Here is a 25,927-nt window from a genome sequence, read left to right as displayed (position 1 = left end):
CAAAATTTTATTCATGGATTGATTCTGATGTCTTTGGAAAGCAGAGACACAATGGACTAATTTGTTCTTGGCAGGTGGAATCTGGGAAGAAGATAAGCATTCATCAAGAAAAAACTATCTCTATATAATATCTGTGTTTTACAAACAGCAACCTCTTCAACAATATTTTTCTAACTTACCGTAGCATATACTGGGTCTAAATACACTTCAACCTAAACATGAAAATCAAGCAGTATCCACACAATTTAATTTTATTATTTTAACCAAAAGCCTATAATACAAGATTGCAACAATTAGGGAGAATATATGTGTGTGTGTGTGTGTGTGTATACACATACATATATGCGTGTGTTATATTCACACATACATACACACACACAGTATAAAATTCAGCTCAACGAGGCTAATCATGTTGTTCTTTGTTGAATTATCATCTGAGTAGTTGGCGATCTCATTCACTATAAAATTTTTAAGACATTTACTTGGAAGTAAGTTATAGGTAGAATTTTCTTGAGCATTTCAAATCAATATTCAAGTTCTTCATAATACTTTAAGTTTTATATTGTTGCCTAGGTTTTTTTTATTTTCTTTTTTATTTTTATTTATTTATTTTTAAATTTTCATTATTGGTTGCTCAAAACATTACATAGTTCTTGACATATCAATATTTCATACATTTGATTCAAGTGGGTTATGAACTCATTTACTTCATTTGAAAGGCACCAGCTGACTCAATAGTTGAATTTTATACACAATGTCCATCTACCCCTCTGATGTTTACTAAAGGTGGGGGATTGGAAGGGAAGGTTGTAGTTTCATTTGGCAGGGCATTGAAGATGACTGAGAACAGTATGTTATACATAAGCACACACATACAGATGTCTATCAGAATTATGTTGTTTAAAATTTACAATTGAATAAAAAATCATTTGCTTATCTTTTAAACTGTTCTTTGTGTAGGCAGTAAGAAAGAAGCAGATAACATTTTTCAGACAAGTGGATTCAGGTAAACTATAATCTTGTCACATATGGCTTCAACCCTTCTTAAAGACTATGGATACAAATACAATTTGCTCTGATTACAAGGTAGAAATTGTAGAGGTGAAAAAGGTGGTAGTTCTAAGTCATATTAAACCTATTCACTGATGTTTCTTTACTCTAGAAAATTTCAATTATTAGCTTTCCTTCCCAGAAAATATAATTATGTCAATGTGCTCCAATTTGTGGATACTGTCACCCTTAATCTCAAAGAACAACATTTATCAAATGATGAATTTAAAGATAATTAATGTCCACTGTATCTTTTGGTTGCCTATGGTAACTGCCTGTTGAAATGACTGCTAATCTACCTACTTTTCAAAGAAGAATATGATTCTGGTCCTGTGATGTTCAAAAATTTTTGCTTAGATATGCTTTAAAAGAATTTTGAAAAACCATGTACCTAGTAACACATTTAAGTCCATTTTCAAAAAATAATATGGTTTTGTCAGCTTACATAGCTGCAAAATAAGTCATCTTTTTAAATCTATTATATTGAACTTTTAAAAAAGATTACTTTAAAAATGTATCTAGTGAGATATAAATGAAATACTAAATCTTTATCCATCACTATTTATAACCATACAAATTCAAAAACAAAAAAGGCTTGAATTAGGTCTTCCTTAATAGTCAGAAATTATACATCTTACCCTTTTATACTTGAACTTATACTTTCACTTTACTTTATTGTGATATAAAATGTTTTTAAAACTTGTAAGTCTTTTTAGTTATGACTCTAGCATAATTCTCAAAAATAATATGTCTATGAAGTAATCTAAAAATTGTTTAAATTGGTTTTGTTTATGAATCTTACTGTTTTAAAAAACAATGTCTCAGATGAAATTATTTCCACTACCAGTATACAATTGAGGACACATATTGTTATAGTTTGTTAACTTATTAAACCAAAGATAAAACGTTATTGGAAATGAATCTTTAAAAGAGACTGACCTTTAAAATGTATTAATTTATCCTTAAAATAATGTCTTATTGCTAGAATGAGATAACTCAATATAAAATTTATGTCTATTTTTCATTTTTGTAGATATGAATGTTAAGAAATCTCCCTCATACACATAGAAAGATTGTAAAGAAAGGACATTTATTAGAGCTCTGACTCTCAATGCCCTGAATTCCTGTGTAGTCATGTCAAAAAACATGTATCTACCTATCACTGAAAATAATTTTTTAATGTTCTACCATTTAGGTGTTCCTTTAAAGTGATTGAAAGAAAATAATTGGTCTTTGACTGCCAAAATATGTGTAACCCATTCATTAGAGCCTTTCCTTTCTCATTTTTAAAAAAGTCTAACATTACCAAGATTTATCAAATTACTATTGATTATACAAATTACTCTTCATTTAAAAGTACCTCATTTAACCAGACATACTAAGATTTTGGGAAAACTTTTCATTGCATTGTCAATATATAGTTAAATAAAGTATTCATAAATTATTATATGATTTAAATCAATTTTCAAAACTCTCACTGAAAATATAATGTTAAGAAATTATCCTTAAATTTTTAGGTGTAACAAGTGAGTTGCAATTAAGGTTTTTTTTTTTTTTTCAAATAAAAATCCTTATCTTGTAAACATACATATTTAAATATTTATAGATTAAATGTTTTTGAGGTGGTGTACAGAAAGAGAAATGGAACAAAAAGGTGTGGATAAAATAATAATTGGCCATTAAATTTTGAAACTGAATGACAGTTTCATTATAATCAAATTTATTCTGTTATTCTACCTTTACAAATATTTGAAGTTTTTCATAGTGAACAATTTAAAATAAAAACAAATTTCGGGGTGCTGATTTAGTTAATTCAGTATAGGGAAAAGGCCATATAACCCAATTAGAAAAGTCAGACCTTGCTGTTAAATCAATGTTTCAATGAAAGTTATTTCTGCAAGAAATAAATCTCATGTTTTCAATTCAAATAAATGTGTTAATATGTCATTTAAGGAATATTATAAAAACTGTTGATAAATTACAGAATATATTTTGTAAGACCTTACTAAAAGGAATCAAGATTAAAACAATACAGTTCTGATACTTATTTTTTTATAAAATAGTACATTAAAAACAAAACAGTAATGTAACATGCTATTTATCATTGCTTAATTTAAAGCAATGCAATTCAATGTTATGTTATATAGATAAAAATAATCCATAAGAAACATGATTTTAAATTGTCCTTCAATAAATATGCATGCACACTGAACTCGTATTTGACCTTTGGAATATACTTAAATAAAAATAGATTATAAAAAAGAAATAATATTTCTTTTTCATTTTTATTAATTACAACTTTTCCTTTGATATTAATAAAACAAAGATATATACTGCAGAAAAATTGGCTCACAAGGTAACATGCAAATTTATTTGTTATAAATAGGATACAGAAAATAGCTAACATGAAAACTTCATCAGAAAAAAAAGGGGCTTGATTTTAAATAGTATTCTCTTGATATGATTTGCTAAGATATAATGCTATATTATAGAAAAGTACTTGTCAAACATGAAAAAAATTATGTGAAAATTTTGTCCTTGAATTTGGTAGTCCTAGATAGCCTTCTAGTTACATCTGAAACCATCATTGTCATTATCCCAAATGACTTTGGCATAAAATGAATCTTTCCAGTTAATGATATACCCTAGCAATAGAGTACTAAGAGTAGCTGAAAGTTCTACTTTTTGAAATTTGGTAATTCCTATGGATGCTGTCTTTGTTTTGTTCTTACAAGGATCGATCTCAACAATAATTAAATCCTTGTTAATTGTCAGGGATAAAAGAGGCAGAGTTATTAAAATTATCATTACTGTTGCAACTTCACCATGGGGAATCTGAATTCAGAATATGTCTATGTACACAAAAATGTTTGCTTTCGTAAACAAGCTTTATCTCAGGCGAAATACATATAAGAAAGAAAACTAGAAACTCTCTTAGTTTAGCAGATCTTGATTAAAAGGAGGTTTCTCCTGCTTTTGGAACTTCTGGGTTTTCATCCCGCAGGAAATGAAGCATTAGTAAGATTTAGGAAGGGTAAGGAATATGGAATCTTTATGTAAAGGAGGAAGAAGTCATAGTGAAAACAAATACATGGTTAGATACAACAATTTTAGTTACGAGCAATTATGAAATGTACGCATCTAGAAGGTGATTTCCATAGAATGATCTGTGCTTGAATATTCTTTCGCCAGTATAGTTATTGTAAGATAAATAAACATAGCCTACTATGTTGTGTTTGCAAGGACGAAAACATTATTTCCCATCTCAAATGGTTTTTTGCATTTCAATTTTTATACCTATTCATATTTGTTTCTTTTTTCACTTTCTAGCATTTTTTGAAGTCAGTTATTTTTCATGAATCAGTATTTTAAGGATTAGGATGCTTGATTAATATATATTGGCTTTGTTTTATATTCTTATTTTTTAAAATAAGAATATATTTGAAATTTTTTTATTGTTTTAAAGTTTTTTATTTTTTTTAAAAATTATTTTATAAATTTTTCCTCTCACTTATCTATTTTCCTTGACTGCCTTTCTCTTTTTCTGCTACTAGCCAATCTCTACTGTTCTCTCTTTCACTCATCCTTTAATTTTTTACTTCTATTTTTTCTTTCTTCCCCCATTATCATCACATCCTCTATCACTTCTCTTCTCTCCCTGTCCAAAATTTGAAATTGTAAACCTTTTGCACACATACTTCTTTTACTGTGGGCAATAACTCATCACATCATTTCAGTTTATTGTGACATTACAGATGTCCTAGCAGAAACTATTTGGGTCAATGCTATACACTGTTTGTATGGGTTGTTGTTAATATTTGTTTCCCCCAAATTGTGAAGTACTTACTAGAAACTTTCCAGTACACTATAAGTCCACAGGGTAGAAATCTACTGGCTCAGATACATATTGTTAGATGGGTAGAAACATGAACAACATGAAAAAGCAAGGGAACAAATCACACCAAACAAAGCAAGATAATTCAATAAGAGAATCCATTGATACAACAGTGCAAGAAATGTTAGAGAAGTAGCTTAGAAAATTCATAGTTCAACTGATCTGCTAAGTAAAGGACAAGGTAATAATGAAATCAAAAAGAAAACACAGGATTTAGCCGGGCATGGTAGTGCATGCCTGCAATCTTGGCAGCTCGAGAGGCTGAGGCAGGAAGATCACAAGTTCAAAGCAAGCCTTAGCAATAATGAGGTGCAAAGCAACTCAGTGAGACCATCTCTCAATAAAATACAAAATAGCAAGGAGATTTTGCTCAGTGGTTAAGTGCCCCAAGTTCAATCCCTGATTACTCTCCCTGAAAAGAAAAAAGAATGAAAAAAATAAAGGAAATGAATAATCACTTCAATAAAGAGAGAAATTCTGAACAAAAGTCCAGGGGCAGTGGCACATGCCTGTAATCCCAGCAGCTGAGGAGGCTGAGGCATGACAAAGCCAGTCCCAGCAATGGTGAGGCTCTAAACAACTCAGTGAGACCTTGTCTCTAAATAAAATACAAAATAGGGCTGGGATGTGGCTCAGTGTTGAGTGCCCCTGAGTTTAATCCCTGGTACAAAAACAAAAACAAAAAAAACAAACAAACAAACAAAAAAGAAAATCTGAACTAAAAAATATCGAGAAGAAATCCTCAAAATGAAGGAATCCTCAAAATGAAGAAATCCTCAAAATGAAGGAATCAATAAACTAAATTAAAAATTCAATGGAAAGTATCTCTAGCACAGTAGACCATATGGAAGACAGAATTTCAAGCAATAAAGGCAAAAATATATAATCTTGAAAATAATGTTGACCATGGAGAAAAGATGTGAAGGAAACCATGAAGAGAACTTCCAAGATACATGGGATATCATGAAAAGACCAAATTTAAGAGTTAGTCAGATTGGTAAAGGCTTGGGGATACAAGCCAAAGGAATGCACAGTTTTTTCAACAAAATAATATTTGAAAATTTCCCAAAACTTAAAATGAAATGGGAAATCACATATAAGACGCTTATTGAACCCCAAATATTCAAACTCACAACAGACCAACACCAACACACACTATTGTGAAAATGCCTAACATACAGAATAAGGATTGGAAAAAGAAGCAAAAACAAAAACAGAACAAGAATAGAATACTAAAGTGTTGAGAGCCACAGTTTAGTCAGAATGATGCCTGGCATTTTTGCCAGAGGGAATGGTTGAAAGGTGACCCTGCTCCAGGATTAGGGTGTTTCCGAGATTAGGGTGGATCCTGCTGGGAATAGGGTGGCTCCAGGATTAGGGCAGATCCTGCTGGGATTAGGGCGGACCCTGCTACCTACTTGGGAGTTGCCCTACTTGGGAGTTCCCTTTGAGTTTTCTTGGGGTTCTGAGAGAATTGGCACTCAGAGCCAGGTGGAGGCAGTATATTCCTGGGAAGTGTTGTAGAGTGCCAGTGAGAGTTCGGGAATAAAGGTTGCTGTTTGAATCTACAAGGCTGTGTGGCGGCTCCTTATTTTGTGCCCAGCCAGACTGTGGCAGTAAAGGATTTCAGAGAAAAATAACACTTCACATTTAGCGGAAAACCAATCTGGATCTCAGCTGATTTCTCAATTCAGACCCTAAAAACAAGGCAATCTTGCAATAGTATATACAAAGCTGTGAAAGAATATAAATAAATATCTACCAAGAATACTATACCCAGCAAAATAAAGCTTAAGAATTGATGATGAAATAAAAACCTTTCAGGATAAAAATTCACAACTAGAAAGCCTACAATACAAAATGTACTCAATATTCCATATAGAATGAAAAGTAAAAGTGAAAACCAGCAAAGGGAGGAACTACACTAGAAGTACAGTCAATCAAAGGAGAAACTAATTCGAATTAAAAGCCAGAAATAAATCAAAATGACACAGAATAAAAATCAATTCTCAATAACAACATTGAGTGCAAATGGCCCATGCTATCAATCAAAATACACAGACTAGCAAATTGGAAAGAACCAACAATCTGCTGTCTCCAAGAGACTCACCCATAAGCAATGATATCCACAGACTGAAGATGAAAGGATGGGAAAAAATATATATCATTAACATTGACCTCTTAAACAAGCAGGGGTTTCTAATCTCATATCAGATAAAGTGGACTTCAAGCCAAAGTTAATCAGAAGGGAAAAAGAAGAACATTTCATAAGGCTGAAGGGAATTATACATCTATAAGGCAACAATTATAAATACATGTGCCCGAAACAATGGAGTATCTATATTCATCAAACTCTTCTCAATATCAAGAATCAAGGGGTTGGAGTTATGGCTCAGTGGTAGAGCAATTGCCTGGCATGTGTTTGATCCTCAGCACCACATATAAATGAATAAAAGATTCATTTACATCTAAAAAAAAAAAAAAGAATCAAATAGACCACAACACAATAATACTGAGTGATTTGAACATACTTTTCTCATCACTGAATAGATCCTACAAACAAAAATTAAATAAAGAAGCAATAGAAACAAAAAATACAATGAATAAATTACACCGAACAGACATATATTGAATATTGCGTCCAACAATATATACTTCCTTCTTAGCACCAAAGGATACGTCCCTAAAATACACACATCTTAGATCATAAAGTAACTCTCAGCAAATACAAAAAAATTGAAAATACCTTGCATTTTATCAGATCATAATGGAATAAAATTAGAAATCAATGATAAAATAAAACATAGAAACTACTCTAACATCTGGAGACTAAATAATATACTATTGAATCATCAATGGATAGCAGAAGAAATGAGAGGTAAGTGAGAACAGTGAAACTACGAAGGCAGTTTTAAGAGGAAAGTTCATTGCATCAAGCTCATTGATTAAAAGAATAGAAAGTCACCAAAAAAACAGCATGACATTACATCTCAAACTTTAGGAAAAGAAGAACAAATCAACCTGAAAAGCAGTAAGAGACAGGAAATAATAAAAATCAGAGCCAAAATCAATGAAATTGAAATTTTAAAAAATTCAAAAAAAAAAATCAACAAAACAAAAACTGGTTTGCTTAAAATAATGAGTAAAATCAATATGTCCTCGGGCAAGCTTCCCAAGAGGAAGAGGGGAAAAAACTCAAGTTACTAAAATCTGTGATGAAAAAGGAAATTCAAGAAGGACATTACTGAAATACAGAGGTTAATCAGAAACTATTTTTGAAAACATATACTCCAAAACAATAGAAAACCTTGAAGACATCAACAAATTTTACCTAACAAATATTACCTAATCAAATCGAAACAGGACATAGAAAATCTAAACAGATCAATTTCAAGCAATGTAATTGAAGATGACATCCAAAGTCTACCAGCAAGAATGGGATCCTAATTAGAATAAGTTATATTCCATGTATATATGTCAAAACACACTCTAGTGTTATGTATATCAAAAAATAACAAAAAAGGGAAGAATATGAATCAAAAGTTCTCAGCCAAGTGCTATCAGAACTTCAAAGAATACCAATCCTCCTCAAATTACTCCATGAAATAGAGTAAAACTCATCCTATGAAGCTATTATCACCCTGATCCCAAAACCATGCAAAGACACATCAAAGAAAGAAAACTTTAGACCAATATCCCTGATGAACATAAATGCAAAAATTCTCAATAAAATACTGGTAAACTGCATACAAAACATTTTGAAAAGATAGTGCAGCATGATGATGTGGTTTCTTTCCAGGTATGCAAGTTTGGTTCCACGTACAGAAATCAATAGACTTAAAGACAAGAATTATATGATTATCTAAATAGATGAGAAAAAATTGACAAAATACAGCATCCATTTGTGTTCAAAACCCTAGAAAAACTACGGAGAGTAGGTATATACCTCAACATTATAAAAGCTACGTACTTTAAACCTGAGGTCAACATCAATCTAAGTGGAGAAAACCTGACAGCGATCCCTGTAAAAACTAGAACAAATAGGGATGTTCTCTTTCACCACTTGAATTCCACATAGTCCTTGAACCTCTAGCTAGAATAATTACACAAAAGAATGATATTAAAGGAATTCAAATAGGAAAAGGAAAGCTGAAACTATATCTTTTTAATGACTATATCATTCTATATTTAGAAGACCCCAAAAAAAACTGCATCAGAAAACTTCTAGAACTCATAAATGAATTCAGCAAAGTAGCAGGATATAAAACTAACACCCATAAAGCAATTGTGTTCCTATACACCAATGATGAAGCAACTGAAAGAGAAATTAAGAAAACTATTCCATTCATAATAGCTTCAACAAAACAAAACAAATCAAATCAAAACAAAACAAAAAACTTGGGAACCAATCTAACAAAAGAAGTGAAAGATGTCTCCAATAAAAACTACAGAACACTAATGAAAGAAATTGAAGAAGATCTTAGAAGATGGAAAGAGCTCCCATGTTCTTGGATAGGCAGAATTAATATTGTCAATACTACCAAAAGCACTATACACATTTAATGCAACTCTTATTAAAATTCCAATGATGTTCTTCATAGAAATAGAAAAGGCAGTCCTGAAATTCAAAGGCGCAGGATAACTAAGTCAATCCTTTGCAAGAAAAGTGAAGCAGAAGGCATCTCAATACCACGTTTTCAATTATGCTACAGAGGTTTTCAATTACAGTACAGAGCTATAACATGAAAAACAGGATACTATTGGTATCGAAACAGACATGAAGTCCAATGGAAAGACTAGAAGGCAGAGACAAACCCACATAAGTATAGCTACCTCATACTAGACAAAGGTGAGACACAGATGTTAACAACAATAAAGTGGGGGAGGGGTGCAAGGACAGAAGTTCAGTGGATTAGACAAAGGAGAATGTAGGGATGGGAGGGGATGACAGGAATAGGAACGACAGCAGATTGAATCAGACATAACTTTTCTATGTTTATATATGCATATACCACCACTTAAATTCCACATCAGGTACAAGCAGAAAAATGGGCTTCTAATAAGAATAAGTTATATCCATGTATGCATAATATATGAAAATACACTCTACTGTCATGTGTATGTAACGAGAACTAATAAAAAAAAGTAAGCATTGAAAGTATGTTTTAAAATAAATAATAACCTCTCTAAAATAAATGAATAAATAAATGGTGAATACATTGTGAAAACAATATCTTGAGGCATTCATTTAGAATAAAAAAAAATTCACTTAAATATCCACCAAAATCAAACAAAGCCATGTGGTAAATCATCAGGGAATTTAATTGGCCCATCTAAAGTGTCAAGCAGATCTCCAGAAAATATAATTTTGTATCCTTAAATAACTATAACATTATTTCATTGAATAGATTGTTCATTCCTTTGGTTTGTAACTCTATGCCTTTCTCGAACCCAATAATTCTTAAATTTGGTCTTTTTATGTTATCCTTTAATTCTTGACTGTTTTGCTCATGGTTTCTTACCATCTTCATTGTGTGGTCAACTCTATTTTAAAGAATACATATTTTGTCTTCATTGTCTGAGGTTCTGTCTTCTAAGTGATCTAATCTCCTGGTGGTGCTTTCTATTGAGTTTTTAATTTGGTTTATTGTTCCCTTCATTTCAAAGGTTTCTGGTTTTTTGTTGTTGTTGTTTTTGCAGAATCTCCTTCTCCTTATTGAAGTCTTGAAGTCATCTTTTTTTTTTTTTTTTTTTTTTTTTTTTTTTAGAGAGAGAGAGAGAGAATTTTTAATATTTTATTTTTTAATTTTCGGTGGACACATCTTTGTATGTGGTGCTGAGGATCGAACTCGGGCTGCATGCATGCCAGGTGAGCGTGCTACCACTTGAGCCACATCCCCAACCCCCTTGAAGTCATCTTTTGCTTCCTATATTTGCTTATGTAGCTCTTTATTGAAATGATCTTTTGGTGCTTCTATTTGATCTCTTTTATCATCTGTTAATTCAAAGAACATTTTAATTATGTATATTCTGAACCCCTTCTCTGTCATTTCTTCTGCTGTGCTGGCCATGGATTCTAATAATATAGTATCTTGCTTTGTATGGAGCACTTACTTCCCTTGTTTTTTCATGTTGTTTGTGTGTCTTCCTTTCTAGATCCAAGGTGTTATAGTTTTTATGCTGTAGGCTGACAGTGTCCCCGCAGGGTTCTAATACCTCTCTTTTAAGGGGGGAAACAATATTAACAGATCACAATACAAACAATATACAGCTTTAAATCAAATAGCTGTTATTAAGATGTTTATGGTTTTGTCACGATATACAGAAATATTGAGTTTAATTATTATCTACAATATAAACAGTAGGTTTGCAAAAGGATCTGCACTTTCTGATGGTGGACAAAGAGAGAAGCAGGTATAGTGTGTAGGATGAGATGTTAAGGAGGTAGGAGAGGAGGATATAGAATTATTAGATCTTAGGATGCATAAAAGAGGAATCTAAAGAAGTTGACTAGTAGCAGGAGAAAAGAGGAAAGTGATTCTGGGGAGAAAAGTAAGTGGGAACAAAATAGAGTATAAAAAACAAACATACAAATTAAAACAATAAAAATGTAAAAATAGGAGATAAAAGAATATACAACACAACTGTAATATATTATTCAGATGTCCCAATCCTAAGTAGCCTAATTCATGAAAAGTACTTGGTTTCACAAATGTTGGTGATGTGAGGGTGGGAGTAGAGAGGGAGGGTTGGAGGGAGAGAGGGAGGGTTGGAGGGAAGGAGAGAGAGAAGAAAAAGAAAAAAGAAAAAAAAATCTCAAAGGAAAATTTAAGGATTGTTTTTGTTGGAGTTCAGTATCTTTCCTCTTTCCCATCTCATCCAAAAGGTGGGGTTGTCTGTTGTTTGCTGGTATCTCCACCCTCAGGATGTGAAGGTTATTAGGGTGGGAGGGTTGGTCTTGTGGGTGATGCTCCTGGAGGTTTGGTATAGCACTGGCCAGTCCTGGAAGGGAGACTGTACCCCCAAGGAACTCCTTTTGGGCTTGCTCATGTGAAGTGGGCGCATGGTCTTTTCTCCTTATGTTGCTTATAGACCTCACAATTCATGGTCTCTAATTTAGTCTGGAAACAGTACCTCACTTACCCATCCCTTTCTGCTTCCCAATCAGGAACCTCTATCCCCAGAGGTCTTGTGGGCTATACTCTGGGGCCTGCACAGAGATGTGCACAGAAAGGTGTTTTGTATTGGGTACTACAGGACCAGGCTTTTCGAGCTATGGGCAGGCCACATGATTGCAAGAACTGTCCTGGGTTAGTGGCTGCAGGGGAGAGGGAGGAGTTGGGGAATATAGGTACCTTGATATTGCTTCTAGGTCCCAGCCAGTGTCCCAAGCTGGGAGTTGCCCCAACTAAAGATGGTGACAATCTATTCAATGATATAATACCAGAAAATTTTCCAAACAAGAAGAATGAATTGGAAAATCAAATATAAGAGGCTTACCTGACACCAAATGTACAAAATCACAATAGATCCACACCAAGGCAAATTATAGTGAAAATGCCTAGCATAATGGACAAGGAGAGAATTTTAAAAGCCAAAGAGAAAGAAACCAGATTACACATAGGGGGAAACTAATTAGGATATCTGCAATTTTTCAACCCAGACCCTGAAGGCTAGATCCTGAAATAACATACACCAAGCTCTGAAAGAAAATGAATGCCAACCCAAAATCTTATAATCACCGAAATTAAGCTTTAGATTTGATGACAAAATAAAAACATTATCCATAATAAACAAAGTTAGCAGCAAAGACAGGTACTACACTAAAGGAAACCAAGTCAAGTTAAACACCAAAAATAAATAAGTATGACCAGGAATACAAATCATGGCTCGATAATAACCCTGAATGTTAATGGCCTAAACTCACCAATCAAAAGACATAGACTGGCAGAATGGATTTTAAAAAAAGACCCAACAATATGCTGCCTTCAAGAGACTCATCCCATAGAAAAAGAGATGCACCGACTGAAGGTGAAAGGTTGGGCAAAAACATACCACTCACATGGACTGCAGAAACGAGCAGGGGTTTCCACTCTCATATCAAATAAAGTAGACTTCAAGCCAAATTTAATCAAAAGGGATAAAGAAGGATATTACATACTGTTTAAGGGAACCATACAGCAACAAGACATAATAATTATAAATATGTATGCCCCAAACAATGAAGCATCTCTGTTCATGAGACAAACTCTTCTCAAATTCAAGAGTCAAATAGATCCCAACACAATAATTCTGGGTGACTTTGAACACACTTTTGCACCATTGAATATATTTTCCAAACAAAAACTAAACAAAGAAACTAGAGAACTCAATAATACTATCAATAACAGACTGGATGAATGTATATAAAATATTTCATCCATCAATGAGTGAATACACTTTCTTCTCACTAGCACATGGATCCTTCTCTAAAACAGACCATATATTATGACAATTGCAATTCTTTGCAAATACAAAAACGTAGAGATACTACCTGCATTCTATCAGATAATAATGGAATGAAATTAGAAATCAATGATTAAAATAAAAAACAGAAGCTACTCCAACACCAGGAGACTAAATAATATGTTATTGAAAGAACAATGGATTGCAGAAGACATCAAAGAGGAGATTAAAAATTCTTAGAAGTAAATGAGAACACTGATAACAACATATTGAAATCTCTGGGACACTATGAAGGCAATACTAAGAGAAAAGTTCGTTGCATGGAGTTCATAAATTAAAAGAAGAAAAAGTCAATAAATGATATAACACTGCATCTCAAAGCCCTAGAAAAAAAAAGAACAAATCAACACTAAAAGCAGTATAAAACAGGCAACAATTAAAATCAGAGCTGCAATCAACAAAATTGAAACAAACAAACAAAAACAATTGAAAAAACTGACAAAAAAATGCTGGTTACTTGAAAAACAAATAAAATTGATAAACCCTTAGCTGTGCTAAAAAGGGAGAGGGAGAGAAAAATCCAAATACTAACATCCATGATGAAAACGGAAATATCACAACGGACACTACAGAAATACAGAAGATAATTAGAAAATACTTTGAAAAATTGTATTCAGATAAAATACAAAATATTGAAGGCATGGACAAATTTCTAGAGTCCTATGATTTGCCCAGTCAGAATAACATACATAAGAAAAGCCCAGGACCAGATGGATTTACCACTGAGTTCTACAAGACATATAAAGAAGAACTAATACCAATATTCCTCAAATTATTCCATGAAATAGAAAAAGAGGGAACACTTCCAAACTCATTCTACAAGGCCAATATCACCCTGATTCCAAAACAAGACGAAGGCACATCAAAGAAAGAAAACTTAAGACAAATATCCATAATGAACAAAGATGTAAAAATTTCAATAAAATTCTGGAAAATTGAATACAAAAACATATTAAAAAGAGTGTACCACGGTCAAGTGAGGTTCATCCCAGGGATGAACATACAAAAATCAATAAATGTAATTCATCACATCAATAGACTTAAAGATAAGAATCATATTATCTTTCAATAGGCGCAGAAAAAGCACTCAGCAAAATATAGCACTCCTTCATGTACAAAACACTAGAAAAAGTCGGGATAATAGGAACATATCTCAACATTGTAAAAGCTATCCATGCTAAACCCAAGGCCAACATTTTTCTAAATGGAGAAAAATTGAAAGCATTCCCTCTAACTACTGGAACCAGACAGGAATGCCCTCTTTCACCATTTCTATTTAACATAGTTCTTGAAACTCTAGCCAGAGTAATTAGACAGATGAATGAAACTAAAGGGATATGGGTAGGAAAAGAAGAACTCGAACTTCCACTATTTGCAGAAGACATGATTCTATACTTAGAGGATCCAAAAAATTCCAACAGAAAACGTCTACAACTAATAAATAAATTTAGCAAAGCAGCGCACATAAAATCAACACCCATTAATCTAAGGCATTTCTTTAAATCAGTGACAAATCCTCTGAAACTAGGAAAACTACCCCATTTACAACAGCCTCAAAAAAAAAAAAATTAAATACTTGGGAATCAACGAAAGAGGTGAAAGACCTCTACAATGAAAACTACAGAACATTAAGGAAAGAAATTAAAGAAGATGGAAAGATCTCCTTTGTTGTTGGATAGGCAGAATTAATATTGTCAAAATGACCGTACTACCAAAAGCACTATATAGATATAATGCATTTTGACCCCCTGCCTAATGGAGGAAAAAATAATCCCAAATCTTCTTTATGTTAGATTAGGCCCCGACTTCCTTAGTAAGACTCCTATAGTGCAAGAAATAAAATGAAGAATCAATAAATGGGATAGATTGAAACTGAAAAGCTTCTTCTCAGCAAAAGAAACAATTAGTGAGGCGAAGAGAGAGCCTATAGAATGGGACCAAGTTTTTACCACAAGCACAGATATAGCACTAATCTCTAGGATATATAAAGAACTCAGAAAACTTAACACCCCAAAAATAAATAACCCAATTCATAAATGGGCTAACAAACTGAACAGACATTTCTCAGAAGATGATATACAATCAATCAACAAATGTATGAAAAAATGTTCAGTGTCTCTAACAATTAAAGAAATGCAAATCAAAACTACTCTAAAATTTCATTTCACTCCAGGCAGAACAACAGCTATTAAAGAATACAAACAACAATAAGTGTTGGCAAGGACTGGGGAAAAAGGCACACTCATAAATTGCTGGAGGGACTGCAAATTGATGCAACCAATCTGGAAAGCAGTATGAAGATTCCTTGGAAAGCTGGGAATGGAACCATCACTTGACCCAGCTATCCCACTCCTCGGTCTATACCAAAAGGACTTAAAAACAGCTTACTTCAGTGATGCAGCCACATCAATGTTCATAGCAGCACAATTCATAATAACACCAACTGTAGAAGTAACCTAGATGACCTTCAATAGATGAATGGATAAGAAAACTGTAGTATATATACAAAATGGAATGTTACTCAGCATTAAAAGATAATAAAATTATGGCATTTGCAGGAGTTGGAGAATATCATTCTAAGTGAAGTAAGCTAGTCCCAAAAAACCAAATGCCAAATGTGTTCTCTGATACATAGATGCTCATCCACAATGGGTACTGGGTAGAGCATGGGAGGAATGGAGGAACTTTAGGTAGGGCAAAGGGGAGGGAGGGGAAGAGAGAGGTATGGGGGTAAGAAAGACGGTGAAATCTTTAGAAACAAACACCTTTACCCTAGGTAGAGGTATGAAGATAGAAATGGTGTGACTCTACTTTGTATACAAGCAGAGACATGAAAAATTGTGCTCTATATGGGTACTACAAATTGAAATGCATTCTGCTGTCATGTATAACAAATTAGAATAAATAAATAAATTAAAAAAATAACTATGACATACCATTAACGTAATCACAGCAATATAAAATTAAAAGTCATCTGTTAAAGTTTTTCATTATTTCTTAATAATTTTTTTAAAATTATAGATGGACACAATACATTTAATTTATATATTTTCATGTGAGGCTGAGGATTGAAACCTGTGCCCCTCTCGAGGGCAAGTGCTCTACCACTGACTATAACCCCAGCCTTGTTGTTTGATTTTGAAATAAAAATATTTGGGTGACAGTGGGGAAATAAATGAATTTATCACAAGTAGCAAAGTTTAGGAAAAGAGAAAAGTTAGCAAATGGACGTCATATTTTCATGGAAATACTAACAAATATCTGATTTCTGAAATTCTAATAGATTGCTTTTACCAACAGTGTTAAAAAATATAAGTGGTATATAGGTTGAGAAGTGTAGGGGTTGCCAGGGGAATCATAAAAAACCATGAATCATCCCCAAGCTACCTTTTTGGTTATGATTCTGAGTACTAATGTGGACTATAAAATTAAAACATTTCTTAAGGATTATCATTTGGTTTTATTTTGTGCCATAATTCCCAAAGTAATTTTCAATTTTTTTCTAAATAATACATGTTAATGGCTCAATATCACATTATTGTTTAAAGATGAATAATATGTGACAGAATATTATATTTTCCTTTAATAAAAATCATAGGTACAGGTGTTTGCATTTTAATATTAAAAACAATATTCTGAATGCTTCTGCAACATCAGTTTTAAATACCCTTTTACTTAAAATTCTAATTAATGATAACCTCACATCACTGCAGAAGCTGCTCTAACGTTTAATAGGAAGGTGTTATACCTAAGTAATGTGGCATATTACTACATGATTTCAAGTGACTGTAAAGTGAATTTGAGGTGCAAAGAAAAGCTTTGCCTTTGATTATCTAACATACCATACTAAGGTAGCTTCACCACCCTTCCTATTCCTGCCAGAGAACCCCACTGTACCCATTACCTTTAGATCCTTCTACTTATTACCACTGCCTTCTTAGTCTGACTGTATTGACATTTATTCCAGCTAAAGTGTTTCCAAAGTTTTATTTGTGGGTAGTCTCCTATTTCCAAGCATGTACTGGGTCAGGTTATAGGCATGTGCATGTGTTCCAGCCTAATCTTATGGGGGTACTCTGCTTAAAGATCATTATGGAGTTCCCATAAAGCTAAATTGCTGGCCAAATTTAACTAATTAAATTTAACAAATTTAACTTCGGTTTGACATAGTATTTAAGTTGCATAAAGCATAGTATTTAAGTTGAAAAAGGTAAATTAGGTTACTTAATAAATCAGGCAAGTTTACACTTCTTGATCAATAACATTGGGTTAACAACCAAGGTCTTCTGAGTTTTTAGAGTGTCAATGCTGATGGCTTTTTTTACTTATATAGCTATACATATATGTCTACTGTTTGTAAAACTGATTCTGTTATGGTTTGGACATTAAATGTTCTCTGAAGATTTGTTGAAGAGCCTGAGGCGCTATTAGGGGAGTGGTTATAGCCTTTAGGAGGTTGGGCCTTCTAGAGGAAAGTTGGCGCAGAGTGTTCTTAAAGGAGATATGTGAGCCTTGGTGTGTCTGTCTGTCTCTCACTCTGCAACTTGGTGGCTATGAGGTGAACAGATCTTCTCTGCCACATATTCCTCACCTTAACACAGACCCAGAAACCATGATGCCAACTGACAACTGAATGAAACCTCTGAAGCTGTGAGCCAAAATACCGTTCCCCCCGCTTTTTAAAATATTTTATTTTTTAGTTGTAGTTGAACACAATACCTTTATTTTGTTTATTTATTTTTATGTGGTGCTGAGGATTGAATCCAGGGCCTCAAGTGCTAAGCAAGCACTCTCCTACTGAGCCACAACCCCAGCCCCCAAATTTTCCCCTTTTATGTTTTGTCATAGTAATAGAAAGCTAAAAAATGACCTAAATGTCATTTTCTTATTTTAGAAATTGCCTTCGCAAGGACATATTCAGCTTTTGCTGGTATGTTGTCAACCTAACAATGCTATGGACAGAATTTATTTATTTATTTTTTGGGTGCAGGGGATTCAACCAGTATATCCTGGTCTGTGCATGTTAAGCACTTGTTCTATCACTTAACTAAACACATAGCACTGAGACACAGTCTTTTCTTTAAATTAGTATCAAGACAAAACTTACATTGAAATTTGTCTCTCAGAGTAAGTTTAGTAACTATTATTTAATATGTACCTGAAGTTTAAATGAGAGCTATTATAATAGAATATTATTCCAGTATATAGAACTGGAATAAAATGTATCAAAAGTGCAAGTGAACTTGTTTTTAAACAGAATAACTTTTAAAAGCTATGCATTTTGAATAAGTATTAGATAAAATATAAAATTCAGAACAAATGAGCTATGACACTATCACATGATATTCTAAATCATAATGATAGTAGAATTTTACTTTTTGAGTTATTAAAACAGTTGTTTCGCAAGTTTTAATTTCTAAGGTTCAAACTATAACACATTAAGGATATTCCAATGATGTCTGATTAAAATGGTGATTATCATGAAATGAACCTGGCCAGACAAACCATCACATTTTCAATCACATGTGTCCATTTGAAGAAAGCAAAGACAAGCAGCTTCCTTTACTGTCCTAACCTGCTATGATCAGAATGGAGGGGCCTGTGTCTTCACCTCTCTTCACCTGTACTCAGTTCCTCCTAGACATGGCCACACAGGCAAATTAAGATCTGTTTCCAATTCATCTTTAAAGCAGGACTTAGTTTGTCAAATATTTTGCCAAGTATGTGGGAGAAAGTTTCTCATTCAAGATCCATAATAATTCTTTCAAAATTTACTATGATCAGCCTTGAAACACTATATTCTTTATGGAAAACCTTCAGAAAAAGTGAAAAGAAATTTGACATTTTCCCCTCAGAATACCTTAAACTTTGATAATTTTCACATCTACGTGAATCACATTTCATGACCAAGGTAAACTCTAATTAAGACTATAGCTATCCATCCTATTTAAATCAAAGTGTCCTATTTCTAAAAACACCTAATGAACCAATATTTAAATGAGGATCTATAAAGTTTGTATCTCTAATTCTGTTTTTTTCACAATTGTTAAAGCAATTAGTTCATACAGATATGTAATTTCTGCAGCAGCAACAACACATACAATTAATTATATGGCTTTAATCATATTTACTCACCCTCCTAATAGTATCTGTGGTTGGCTGGATTCATTTGTGATACCAAATATATCAGGAATTAGATCACCATTGAAGCTGTAAAAAAATCATAAAAAACATTAAATAGCTATTTTATTAAAAAAGAAGAAAAAACAAAACTCTGTGAGGTCTGGTAGACAACACAATGTTCACCAGTGTTCTACTTATACTCAATAAAATGTCGGCAGAAGTAACACATATCACTTCCAAGCCAGTGTTTAGTCACTGTTGCTTGCTACTAGCCCTTACTAAGCATGTTACAATAATGTAAGAACATGCATTTTGGATGGTCTAGCTACAAAGGTAGTGGGGTCTCTGATAGCCTACCTTTCTGAGCAATGTCACAGCAGCGCCTACTGCTGACCTACAGTGGACACATTGTAGAGTGAACAAAAAAAAATAATAAAGTTTGTTGTGAGATTTTGGGATTGCTGTAACTTCTACATAATCTAGCCTATTCCTGAGGGATAAGGAGATGGTTTCGATTCCTAGAAAGTTATTTCTGAGCCATGACCCAACTTGTTTATTTAGGTGGATTTATTTAGAGGCTATAACTCCTCACATGCTCACATGATAACAATGCTCACATGATATAAAATTCCATACTATTTGTTGACTCTTGTAACAACAATGAAAAAAACACAAGCATGAAAGAAATCAAGGTGAGCACCCTTAAGAAGATTAACCCATGGATTTATCAGTCATGCTTCAAATGGTCACTGACCTACTGATAGGGTTTTAACAACTATAAGAAAGTTCTTAATGGAAGAAGAGGGCCATTTGTAGCTGTAGCTCCAAGAATGATTGCTACTGTATTATCAAAACACCCTGTCAGAAATTTGGAATAAATTATCCTAGTACGTGAGACTATTTTGAGGACAAACAAAACACAAAGGAAGAGCTGCAAAAAAGGGCAAAATTTCTCTTTAATGTAAGAATCTTTCTATATTTCTAGAGGAAACCCTATATTCGTCATATCTGTCAATCGGGCATAAACAATTTTAATTAAAAACTACTCTCTTAGTTCTTTTAATAATGACATAACTACTAACATCGGTCCATTATGGATATATATGAAGCTATAAAAGCACAGATCTTCCTTTTTTCAAAATAATAAACTTCATTTTTCTCTCCTTCATAATGGCAAACCACCAACATACAATCAATAATATAGCCCTCTATTAGCTTTAAGAAACTAATTTAATGTCAATACTACTTAGCAAAGAAGCTTCTGTCATAAAAGATTATATTTGTAAACTTAAACCATTCCCAGGGAAGCAGAGTACATACTTACTCCATAATTAGTGGCTGATCTTGAAAAGTCCTATTGAGTATGGTCATATTGTTAGGATCTATAAAGAGAGAATACACGTAAATTAGTGGGCATTTATATATTATTTTTGATATTTACAGTTAGGGAAAATATTGTTTTATTCTTTGCAAGATTTGTTTCTAATTCATTCCAACTATTATCATTAATGAGACATTGTAAATCTAATTTCAGGATAAAATATTGACAGAGTTCATCCTATAGTGAAAACCAGCATGATGAGTTTTGTTTAAGATTCCTTCCAACTATCTGCCAATTCTCCTTTTTTTTTTTTTTAGAGATAGAGAGAGAGAGAGAGAGAGAGAGAGAATTTTAATATTTACTTTTTTTTAGTTTTCGGCGGACACAACATCTTTGTTTGTATGTGGTGCTGAGGATCGAACCCGGGACGCACATATGCCAGGCGAGCGCGATACCGCTTGAGCCACATCCCCAGCCCACCAATTCTTTGTATACAATTTAGCATTAAAGTAACTGACAATGAACAAGGTATTCGTGCACAGAAGCCAATATATGCAACACTATCTAACTCTGTTTTATCTATGCTCACTGACAAGCAATGCTTTGCACACAGTACTCCTTTAAATACTTCATAGTAACAAATGGATGATTATAAAGCATTGATTGAGATTATTATCTATAGTTCCAAATGTGACAAAGCACAACTGCATTTGCCTTCCTTGAAATGGCTCCAAGAACAAAGTTTCTATCATTATTTCCTCTTCAGATAAGACTGGTTCATGGGTGGATATGGTTAGATAACTCTCAATCTCTACTTCAACTTTTTTGTGCTTTCCTGTACTGGGGAGTAGCAACCAAAAATAGTACTTCCTAGATATCCTTGCATCTAAGACATTGAATTAAGTTAAGCTTTGTCAATCATTTACACTGTGAGTTCTATCTCTGTATCTGCTCACTAATTTGAAAGTTTTAAGAGGTCATGTGTAGCATCCACTCTGCTGACAAGAATCATGGAAAGCACTGCATCACTGTGACAGCTATTTTGCAACTGGCCACTTCTGATTATAGCTTTCTTAATGGCACTGAGAACTATTCCTGAGTATTTAACCCTGAATTTATTCTTTAGCTATCTCAACAATCTCACAAGCCATTAAAATCTTTTGATAAATCTTGTTTCCTTAAACTAATAAGAATGGACTTTGTTCTTTGAAATTGACCCCAGGTTGCTTCTGAGTTGAAAAAGAATAATTAGAACTTCTAAAAATTTTTTACAATTATTAACACCCAAGAACAGCATTTTGAGCTGATTTCAGAACAATATTTCTGCTATATTTTCCTAAGACTATCAGGCATATTTTCCTACATCTTTCCAATGATAAATATTAAAAATTCTTAAAACACATTCACCTAATGTTTGATTTTGTCCCCAGAAGATAACAGCTCCTAATTCATTGTTGGCATGATTTTGGGGAAAATATGTTAGAAGGACATCCATTTGTGAATCACCATCATAATCCCCAGGAACTACACTTGTTATCAATGCACTGTGATTCCTAAAAGAAATAAACATTTAAAAATATTAGAGAAGTTACAACAGTAAAGGACATCTTTATATTTCTACTATAAAATATTTTCAATGCCAAATTGAAAACATCACAGAACTGATTAATCTTATTCTTTTCTTTATTATCACTACTTCTGTCTGAAGACTACTTTGTTCTATAAGAATTGAGAATGAATGCAGAGCAGTCCTACAAAACAATAGATCTGAAACATACCAAGAGAAAACCTATCTATCTCTGTACCTGCCAATATTAAACATTGGCTAATACAGTCATTTTAGTTAGTTCTTTTGTCAAAAATACTAAGATATTTGGATAGTGTTTGTAATAAGTGGAGGAGCATAACTGCTAAAGCAACAAAGAATGTCAGTGTGACCTATCAATTAAGATATTTGTAAGACATTTAACTTGGATTTTAATGTACATTCAAAATTTATAATAAAATTAAGGATTTTATTTTTCATTTTTATATATTTTTTTTAGTTGTAGATGGACACAATACCTTTATTTTGTTTGTTTCTATTTCTATATGGTTTGATCAAACCCAGCACTTCATGCATGCTAGGCAAGTGCTCTACACTGAGCCGCAACCCTGGCTCCTTTTGAAAGCTAGTCTGAATTCACAAGGGAAAACAAATTTTTATGAAATCTGATAATTCGCTATCCAAACATATATATCTAATTTTATATTTTTAATAAAATAATTCTAAAACTATTTATATTAACCTTGAACACTTAACATCCTGGAGTCTTCTCATAATGTTGTCTGAATGATCAACCAAAAAATAGGGCTTATATTAAATTTATATTTAATTCTACTTAGAGCAAATAGCAAGACAACAAACTTCCAATTAGACGATGTATAATTATTTTTTAAATGCATGCCCCCACCCAAAAAAATAAATAAATAAATGCATGCCCTTCTCCCTCTCAATCACCAAGGTAAGAATTAATAGGTGTATTTCTAGAAAGTTTCAGACGTTAAGGATTTAAGTAATAGCAGAAGGTAAGGTTTTGGCCTTAAGTTAAAAACAGGGAGTTAATATTTAGTTTTTAGTTTTCAGCGGACACAACATCTTTGTTTGTATGTGGTGCTGAGGATCGAACCCGGGCTGTACGCATGCCAGGTGAGCGCGCTACCGCTTGAGCCACATCCCCAGCCCCAGGGAGTTAATAGAAAGTTCACAAACAAAACAAAACAAAACCAGTCTGATCATTGCCCCTACCTCCACCCCTGGCATGCCAGCCAAAGAGGAAAATATATAAAGGACAAGATAGAGTATAGAAGTCCCATCATGCAAAGAATTTTAAATTAGCGCTTTAATGACTTAATCAAAGATGAATAGACTATGAATATTAAAGAAAGCAAAAATAAATAGCAATGTGAAAGAACGTGAAGAAAACAGAGCTAATGAAGGGAACCAAAGAAAACTTCAAAATTACAGTTGAAGCCAGAAAAGAAAAGTATGAGCATAAAAACAAACAAACAAAAACCCATCATGCTAAGGTGCTAAGGGATAAAAACAGAAAGAGAAGAAAGAACACTTCGGAAATAAAAAAATATCACAACTAACATATGGAAGTCTTAGAAGATAAAGTACAGACCCCTCTCAGAAAACAAAACAAATAAAAACCAAGATGACCAAAGTAAAAACAAACAAAAAGATAAAGGAAAGGGGATGAATTGAGCAAATCAATAACCAACTGGTAAGAATTTCTTAATGAACAACAGGGGCCCACCTACGCCCAACAGAGCAAATGAAAAACAATCTGTATCTAAAAACATCACCAAAAAATTAGAGCAAAAGGGATAAAGAAGAGACTCTATAGCTTCCAAAATATACAAGTCACATTTGAAGGATTAGGATAAACAATAGGACTAGATTTTAAAAGAACCCATGAAGCTAAGATTCTCCTCATGGAACTGAGTTTAAACTCTATGCTATTTATGATAGCTCCTACTCTGCTCTGATTCCAGCTTCCTAGACTATGACTCTCCAAAGTGTACCATCCTGTTCTGTCCGGCAAAATTTTTTTTTTTTTTAACCTCTTCTTCATAACATGTTGTCTTTACTACCATCTCTTTCTCTTTCTTAAAAGATTCTTACTATTTTTTTAATTGTTTTATGTTGTAGACACACATCTTTATTTTATTTCTTTATGTGGTGCTGAGAATCAAACCCAGTGCCGCACACATGCTAGGCAAGCAAGCACTCTACCACTGAACCACAACCCCAGCCCACAATGTTTTTTATTGGAAGAAAGCATTAGGGAGAGCATTATAGCTATACATATTGATGATATTTATTTCTACATATTCATATATGTACACAATATAACAATATAATTCTTTTAAAGGCAGTGTCCCTAAACTTGAACATCCTCACCTAAATTTACTCATATTATAGTCAAGCTAGAATTCAGTGACTCTCTGGAGGTGCTACTTTGGCCTGCAATGAGCCATCTCTTTCCCCTTAAATACATAATTCCTAATTTCCTATAATTTCAAAATTGTGATGGCTCACTATCATTTGTGGTGGGGGACACTGTTTCATACAATGCCAACCATGAAAAAGAAAAATAAGATTAGATACTTTTTCAAAATTCAGATAATTTCATTTCAAAAGACTGAATTGAATTCCTTCAGAATCTACCTTAATAACTAATCAACTATTAGTCAATTAAAAAGTTAAGACAGAAGTCATTGATCTGCAAATTACACTCCCTGTTTCCCATGCAAAACAATGTTAACCTGAAGAACCTCATATAATTAATCTACTCCCACAGGCATGCTCTGGATGAGGAACAATATCTAATACATCCAAGAAAGCCTGTTAGACTGCAAAGGAATGAAAAATGTTCACATAGGTACAGATCTCATTCCACTCAAATTTATTTCTTTTTATTTTATTTATTTTTTAAAGAGGAAATTATTTTAAACTTTAGTACTTTCATTATCTTTCTTGACTAATTACTTACTACTCATACCTTTTAACTAGTAGTTTTGTGTCACATCACAGGTGAGAGTGAGTTCATAAACAACCCAACCAGGTAATCCATATCAATAATTTTGCTAATGACTAAATGTTTAAAAAAATGTATAACTTTGTACTTACTTGAAGGATATCTTTACTTTGGGTTTAAAATAGGGTGCATTCTGGTCTGCCAAAAAGACGATTAAATCATTTTCTAAAAGAAGAAAATACATGATGTTAGAAAAATGTTTCCTGGTAAAATATTCACCCAATGGTTATAAACTTTCTGGGCACTGTTGTCAACAAGAAAACTTACTCTATTCCAGTTCATGTACACTTTCAAAGATAGCCCTATTAATCTAATGGGATGGGAACTTAACAGTATATCATAAGTTTAATATTCAAAGAAGCAGAGGAAGGATAACCATAAAAATACATAGTTGGATCAAGACAAACCAAAGTCAGTGGATTCTGCCAAGAGTCAGATGGGCTGACA

The 25,927-nt window shown here is 33.0% G+C and overlaps 1 protein-coding gene across 3 annotated transcripts in view; it reads right to left on the bottom strand.

Moving 5' to 3' along the window:
* Positions 1 to 25,644, bottom strand: part of Itfg1 (integrin alpha FG-GAP repeat containing 1) — a 220,638-nt gene extending 194,994 nt beyond the window's left edge. For all 3 annotated transcript variants that reach the window (XR_007343503.1, XM_015488770.2, XM_015488769.2), the window contains exons 1-4: positions 25,573 to 25,644; positions 22,302 to 22,447; positions 20,898 to 20,955; positions 19,586 to 19,660 (exon numbers count right to left, since the gene is read on the bottom strand). Coding sequence is in view for 2 of the 3 variants with exons in the window: in XM_015488770.2 (XP_015344256.1) it covers positions 19,586 to 19,660; positions 20,898 to 20,955; positions 22,302 to 22,389 (221 nt within the window). In the remaining variant the exon portion in view is untranslated. The remainder of the gene's footprint in view (positions 1 to 19,585; positions 19,661 to 20,897; positions 20,956 to 22,301; positions 22,448 to 25,572) is intronic.
* Between the last annotated feature and the right edge of the window lie 283 nt (positions 25,645 to 25,927).

Source organism: Marmota marmota, unplaced genomic scaffold (genome assembly GCF_001458135.2).
Source record: "Marmota marmota marmota unplaced genomic scaffold, marMar, whole genome shotgun sequence".
In the NCBI taxonomy this organism is placed as follows: Eukaryota; Metazoa; Chordata; class Mammalia; order Rodentia; family Sciuridae; genus Marmota; species Marmota marmota.
The sequence above is the reverse complement of the archived record's forward strand: the minus strand, read 5'-3'. Positions and strand labels throughout refer to the sequence as shown.